The sequence below is a fragment of the Anser brachyrhynchus genome (genome assembly GCF_964034855.1).
Source record: "Anser brachyrhynchus genome assembly, chromosome: 16".
NCBI classification, from domain to species: Eukaryota; Metazoa; Chordata; class Aves; order Anseriformes; family Anatidae; genus Anser; species Anser brachyrhynchus.
In genome coordinates this window covers 2,029,344-2,036,636 of record NC_137734.1, presented here as the reverse complement: position 1 = coordinate 2,036,636, position 7,293 = coordinate 2,029,344, and the positions used below count along the sequence as shown (strand labels likewise).

At 58.2% G+C, this 7,293-nt stretch overlaps 1 protein-coding gene across 1 annotated transcript; it reads left to right on the top strand.

The window, feature by feature from the left end:
• The first annotated feature begins 533 nt into the window (after window positions 1-533).
• On the top strand, window positions 534-5,315 carry SOX18 (SRY-box transcription factor 18). Its single transcript, XM_080557557.1, has 2 exons — window positions 534-1,250; window positions 3,283-5,315. Exons 1-2 carry the CDS (start codon window positions 836-838, stop codon window positions 4,131-4,133), a joined length of 1,266 nt encoding a protein of 421 aa, XP_080413683.1. The 5' UTR covers window positions 534-835; the 3' UTR covers window positions 4,134-5,315.
• Window positions 5,316-7,293: the final 1,978 nt, after the last annotated feature.

Sequence of the window (7,293 nt, the reverse complement as noted above, 5' to 3'; positions counted from 1 at the left end):
GGTATTGCCGGGGGAAGAGGGCTCGCCCCTGCCTCCAGCCCAGGGCTGCTCCTGACCCCGAGTGGCGAAGGCTGGCCAAAACACACACGCGAAAGAAGTCATAAGAAAAATAAACGCGAAGCCCCAGGCATCCCTGTCCCCCTGCAAACACGCAGCAAATCTAAACACTGCCCCGGGGCTGCGGGAGGCTCTGGCAGACTTCAAGTAGCCAGAAAAGGGGCTCGAAAAAAAAGGAAAAAAGAGAAGGAAAAAAAAAAAAAGAAAAGAAAGAAAAAGGAGGAAAAGGAGGGAGACAAAAAATGAATAACTCTCCTCCTTGGAAGGAAGGGAACCGGGTAGTGGCATCCACACCGGTCCCAACCCAGCCCTCCCCAGGCGGCTTCTTCCTGCCTGTGTCTGGGGACGCCCCCCTTCCTCCTCCTCCTCCTCCTCCTTCTCCTCCTCCTCCTCCCCCTCATCGCCTCCTCCTCCTCTTCTCCCTCTCCCTCTCCTCCTCCTCCTCCTCCTCCTCCTCCTCCCCTCCGCCCCGCTGATTGGTCCAGCCCGGCTATATTTTGCCCCTTCCAGCCCAGCATCATCCCAAAAGTTTTTTTGGGGGGGAAAGGGGGAAAAAAAAAAAAAAAAGAAAGAAAGAAAGAAAAAAAAAAAGCAAAGCAAAGAAACCAAAACAAAACAAGCCGACCCCAAATCCCCCCCGAAGGCGCCCGAGCGCAGGCGAGGGAAGCGAGCGGCGGCGCTCCTCGCTCGGCGGCTGCTGGACCCGGTGGGACGCGGCGGGACTCGATTCTCTCTCCGGCACCCGGTCGGGTCGGACACAAAGTGCTGTCCAGCTGGAATGAATATATCTGAGTCAAACTACTGCCGAGAGGAGATATCGCAACCCCGGGGCGACTGTTCATGGGTCACCGCCGCCGTGCCGGCCGCTGAGCCCGGGCTCGCCTTCGCGCGCCCCCCGGGAGCTGCCTCACCCTCCAGCCGCACGCCCAGCCCCGAGCCAGGCTTCGCCTTCGGCCCCGGCCCCGGTGCTACGGCTCCCGGTGCGGCCCCCGGCGCGGCCCCCAGCCGGACGCCCAGTCCCGAGCCGGGCTATGGATACAGCCCCCCGGCGGGCCGCACCGAGGGCAAGGCCGGCGAGGATTCCCGCATCCGCCGGCCCATGAACGCCTTCATGGTCTGGGCGAAGGATGAGCGCAAGCGGCTGGCGCAGCAGAACCCCGACCTGCACAACGCCGTGCTCAGCAAGATGCTGGGTGAGCGGGCTGGGGCGTCGGGAGCGGGGGTACGGGGATGGGGGATGTGAGACGACGGGGATGGGGTTGGAGGGGGATGGGGTCGGGGGTGTGGGTCGCTGTGGTACGGGGCAGCGGGATGCGCGGGTACAGGGCTGGGGGTGTGGGATGCCAGGGTACGGGGCTGGGGGTGTGGGCTGCGGAGGTACGGGGTACGGGGATGTAGAATTTGAGGCTGTGGGACTCACGGATACAGGGCTGGGGGTGTGGGATGCCAGGGTACGGGGCTGGGGATGTGGGCTGCAAAGGTATGGAGATGTAGGGTGTGGGGCTGCAGGATGCTCAGATACAGGGCTGGGGCTGTAGGATGCCAGGGTGTGGGGCTGAGGATGTAGGCTGCAGAGGTACGGGGTATGGGGATGTAGGATGTGGGGCTGCGGGATGCTCAGGTACAGGGCTGGGGTCGTAGGACACCAGGGTACGGGGCTGAGGATGTGGGCTGCGGAGGTATGGGGTATGGGGATGTAGGATGCAGGGGTGCGGGACACGCACATATAGGGCTGGGTGTGTGGACTACATGGGTATGGGGCTGGGAATGAAGGGGTGCAGGGCTGGGGACACAGGCTCCAGAGGTGTGGGGCAGTGGGATGCACAGATACAGGGCTGGGGATGGAGGTTGCTGGGGTATGGGACTGAGGATATGGGCTGAAAGGGTATAGGGCTGCAGGATGCAGGGATACAGGGCTGGGAATGTGCATTACAAGGGTATGGGGCTGGGATGCGCAGATACAGGGCTGAGGACAGGCTACAGGGGTATGGGGCAGTGGGTTGCACAGATACGGGACTGGGGATGTAGTTTGCCGAGGTAAAGGGCTAAGAACCCGAGCTGCAAATGTATAGGGCTGCAGGATGCAGGGATATGGGTTTGGGGATGCGGGGTACGCAGCTATAGGGCTGGGGACATGAGCTGCAAGAGTGCGGGGCTGCAGGATACAGGGACACGGAGCTGACTGTGTGAGGCAGGGGTATGGGGCAGCGGGATGCAGGAATACGGGGCTGGGGACGCAGGCTGTAGGGTACGGGGTGTTGGGGTGTAGGCTGCAAGAGTACGGGGCTGTGGAATGCAGGCTGCGAGGAGACGAGGCAGTGGGATGAGGGGGAAGGACAGGGGGCTGTGGCGGAGAGGCTGGAAGGGGACAGGACTGCGGGATGCCGGCTGAGGGTATAGGGCTGCAGGGACAGGGTGCTGCTGGATGCAGGGCTGCGGGATGTGGGCTGTGAGGTTTGTGACACGCAGACCCTAAGGGTATGGGACCAAAGGATGCTGGCTGCAGGGATGTCGGGCTGTGGGACCAAAGGTGCAGCGCTACAAGTCTGTGGGATATGGCGTTATAGGATGTGGGAAAACGAGGCTGTGGGATGTGGGATGTGGGGATACAAAGCTGCGTGTACACCAGAGGCAGGGAAACGGGGCTGTGGGATGCGAGGATGCAGGGAAGGCTGTGGGATGTGGGAATACGCAGCTGGGGAGATGCAGGATACGGGAATACAGGGCTGCAGGATGCGGGATACACAAGCATAGGATGCGGGATGTGGGAACACGGGAAGCAGGATATGGGTAGATGGAGTCGCAGGATGCGGGGCTACGGGAAGCAGGATATGGCCAGATGGGGCAGCAGGATGCAGGGACACGGGGCTGCGGGATGCAGGGATGAGGGGTTCAGGATACGGGGCTGCAGGGTGCGGGTTTGGGGACAGGAATTTGGGCTGCAGAGGTGCAGGGCTGTGGGGAATTGGACACCCCAGGGGCAGCAGGAGGCAGAACCTGGTCCCCCACCTCCCCGGGGCTTTGCACCCCTGTTCCCCCCTGCACCAAAGCGCTGGGCAAGCAGGGACAGCCCTGCTCGGGGTCCCGCTCCCCGTCCCCTTGTCATGCCAGCATTGGGACCCAGCTCAGGCACGGAGTTGGTCAAGGGACCCCCCCACACCCCGTGTGCCCCCTCCCCGTGTGCCCCCTCCGGCCGCCGTCACAGAGCTTCGTTTCCCCTTCCAGGCCAGTCGTGGAAGGCGCTGAGCGCCAGCGACAAGCGTCCCTTCGTGGAAGAGGCCGAGCGGCTGCGAATCCAGCACCTCCAGGATCACCCCAACTACAAGTACCGCCCGAGGAGAAAGAAGCAAGCCAAGAAAATCAAGAGGATGGAACCCAATATCCTCCTCCATAACCTTTCCCAGCCTTGCAGTGACAACTTCAGCATGAGTCACCACGGCGGCAGCCAGCCGGGCCACCCCCAGCCTCCCCCACTTAACCACTTCAGAGAACTCCACTCCATGGGGTCGGATATTGAAAACTATGGCTTGCCAACTCCTGAGATGTCTCCCTTGGATGTCTTGGAACAGACCGAGCCGGCGTTTTTCCCTCCGCACATGCAGGATGACTGCAACATGATGCCCTTTCGCGGCTACCACCACCATCACCAGATGGAGTTTCCCCAGGAGAAGTGCATCGGGCGGGACGTGGCCGTGCCCTATGCGCAGACCCCGGCGCACTTGGCCGACGCCATGAGGACTCCCCATCCCTCCAGCATATACTACAACCAGATGTGCTCGGGGACTCAGAACGGGCTTTCCGCCCACCTGGGCCAGCTCTCGCCCCCGCCCGAAGCCCACCACATGGAGAGCGTGGATCACTTGAACCAAAGCGAGCTGTGGACGGACGTTGACCGCAACGAGTTTGACCAGTATTTGAACATGAGCAGGACTCGTCCCGACGCCTCGGGACTCCCTTACCATGTCTCCCTGTCCAAAGTGACTCCTAGAAGCATCTCCTGCGAGGAGAGCAGCTTGATATCCGCCCTGTCCGACGCCAGCAGCGCCGTTTACTACAGCCCCTGCATCACCGGTTAGGTTCGCCCCACCGTGCAATGTGCTCACCGCGAGAGCCCCGGCAGCGCCCGCTCTCCTTCAAAACCAAAAAGCCATCCTCCTTTAACCACGAGCTCCATAATATTTAGAGTATCTCATTAAATGCATCGCTTTTTTTTTTTTTTTTTAAGAAAAACCGATCATGCTGAACTCACTGATATACCGTATGCCTATATAACACAGATAGACGCCTTTCCAAAGCAAGGTTAACGCACGCACTAGCCTGCCTGCCGCACTCCCTGCCCTCTCGGCGGGGCTCAGCTGCAGCTCCCGACCAGCTCGGGGGCGTTTTTAGGCGAACTACAGTGAATCCTGCCTGAAACAACTACTAACAGGACGACCAGAGACGCCTGCCCCAGTATCTAACCCCAGGGCAGGCGAACCCGCGCGGGGGGGGGGGGGAAGACTTTAGGAAGCCTTTGCAGGGGCCGTGGAAGACTCGGTGCCCAGTAGTGGTGGTCTTTAGGACAGTTTTTACTGTATTCTCAGCAATATATTTTAATTGGGCAACAAAACTATATTTTTACTAAGCATTTTTATATATAAAATGATATTTAATGTCTTTGTTGGTGGTTTTTTTTTTTTTTATTAGACTTTTTAAAAATAAATCAAGGGATATCCATGAGATCTAAAGCATTTATGTAGCAAAGCTGGATTTAAAAAGAAAAAAAAAAAGAAAAAAAATGAAAAAAAAAAGGGGGAAAAAGGAGATATTTTGTGAAAAGGGAATTACAATGTAAATATTGTGGAACAATCGACTGGAATTTTGTACAAAAGAAAAATACGACTGCAAACACTTTTATTGTCTAGAACTGTAAGGAGAGCAAACTGTTTGATACTGGTTAATTATTAAAACATCTTCATATAATTGTTCCCATCTTGTGTGCTTGTTGTGTGAACACATATTTTCCGCAAATACATGTTGTCCCAACCATTTCCAGATTGCTGTATCCGTTGATTAATGTTTCGACAACCTGGCAGGCGCGCGGATTCGGGGGCTGCCGCCAGCCGCCTCGGGCTGGGCGCGGGGCCGCGGCTCCGGCAGCGCCGGCGCGGGGCCGGGGTGCTCGCGGCCTCCCCGTGCCCGCCGATGCGCCCTGCAGGAAAAAGCAGCTGTTCTCAGATACACGTCATATAATAAAACATGCGATATCCTCCTCTCGAGCCCTGCCTTCGTGTGGTTATTACCCCGAGCTGGCGGTGCGGTGGGGAGGGGGAAGGCGTCGCCGCGCGCTCGCCCCGTTTTCCTGCGAAACTGCCCCAAAACTGAGTCCGTTCTCTCCGAACTCTCAACGCAGTTGCTCACAGCATCCTCACAGCTCGCAGGAGCTCCCAAACCCTCCCAGCTGCCTCCCTGCCCAGGCAGCAGCGGGTCCTCCCTTCTCCCGTCCCCACCGAGCACCCCCAGCCCCGCGCGGGGGCCGCCCGCCCGCTGCCCCCCGTCCCGGCCCTGCACCCCCCGGCGTTCACGGCTCTTGGTGCTGAAGGCGGCGTTTGCGACCCCAAGGTTTGAAAAGCAGAACTGACAATCTGTTGCATAAAACGCTGGTGGCATCCGTTCCTTGAACGATGAGTGATTTAAACCAGGCTGATATAGCCAAAAAAGGCTATTAAAAAAAAAAAAAATGAATAGAAGAAGAGTTTTTTGTTGTTGTTGTTGGCAAAGAATTGCCTTTTAGGGGAAATGGATATTTAACAAATGACATTAATTTTCAAGCTTCTCCTAAATTAAATTCACATTAGTGTTAACAGGACTAAATCCTGACTCACTTTTTTTTATGTGAAGTGCTAATAAAACGAACCCGTTTGGGGGCTGGTGATGTGTTCCCATTAAACGGCAGAAACGAACCTCATTGTGTTTCCATATACAGTATGTAAAAAGGGGGAATACATGGAAAAATGACATCATTACCTACACGGGAGGGCTGGCGGCCGGCCGCGAGTGGTGTGTCCGACGTGTGCCAGAATCGGAGCTGAAACAAACAAACAAAACACGAAATGAGAAGCATCCTGTGCCGCCGCCGATGACTATGAAAGGAAGCAGCCTTCTATAGGCTCCGTCCCGCTCCGGTCCCAGAAGCAGCCCGAGAGGAAGGAGACGAGGGATAAAAAAGAAAGCCCTGACTTATTTTCCAGGTACCTTCGCCGCGAGCATGCGATCACTTCCTGCGATTAAGGAGCATCGCTCGAGCCGCCCCGCGCCCCTCTGCCCGCAGCGCCGGGGGAAGGCGGCGGCGCAGCGGAGCGCGGAGGAAGCCTTGGGTCATTTTTCTGCAGCAGAAATCCCCTGCCTTCCCCGCCGCTGGCTCCTCGGGCCGTGCCAGGCTCCGAGCTCGGAGGGCTGGAAGCCCCGGGGTGGTTTTCAGCTGCTGTTCTTTGCTCTGGAGACACTGGGATCCGACGTGCCCTTGTTTTAGGGGTTCCCAGGGCTGGGCACGGGCTGGTTTCCCAAAGCACCTGTGCTGTAAAACTGTTGAAAATGTGACCCTGTTGTGAGCTGAAGGGATTGGGGCGTCCTCGCTCTGTGCCCAAGGATGCTCCACAGAGTTGGGGCAGGTACCAGCAGGCAGGAACCCGCAGCGGGAGGGATGGTTACCCCGTTATCCCCATTATCCCTGTCCCTCCCCAACATCACCCCACAAATACATCACTCAGGTACAAACACGGGGCTCCAGCACCAAAATCCCTGCCCCGCGCACCCGCAGGTGGCAGCCGGGGTTCCCTCCTTGCTGAATGCCCGCGCACAGCAGCGAGCACAGCGCGCTGCATCGTAACCGGCACCGGAGACGCGACGCGGTGCCATCGCTGCTGCGGCGCTGCGAAAGCACATAGCGGTGCTGGGGCAGTTTGTGGTGGTGCTGGGGCAGTTTGTGGTGGTGCTGGGGCAGTTTGTGGTGGTGCTGGGGTGATTTGCAGCAGTCAGACCCGTCCCTGGACAGACAGACAACCAGCCCAGGATACCTTGCTGGCAGCTCAGGCTCTGCATTCAGCCGAGCTCCCCGTGCCTTGCTCCCACGCCACTCCACAGCTCCCAGCAAAACCTTCGCCGCCTTCTGCACAACACCCTGCCAACCCCCCTGCCGCCCCGAGCCGTGTGTTTTTATTAATAATAAGGCGTAATTGCAAGCGAGCCCGTGAACAA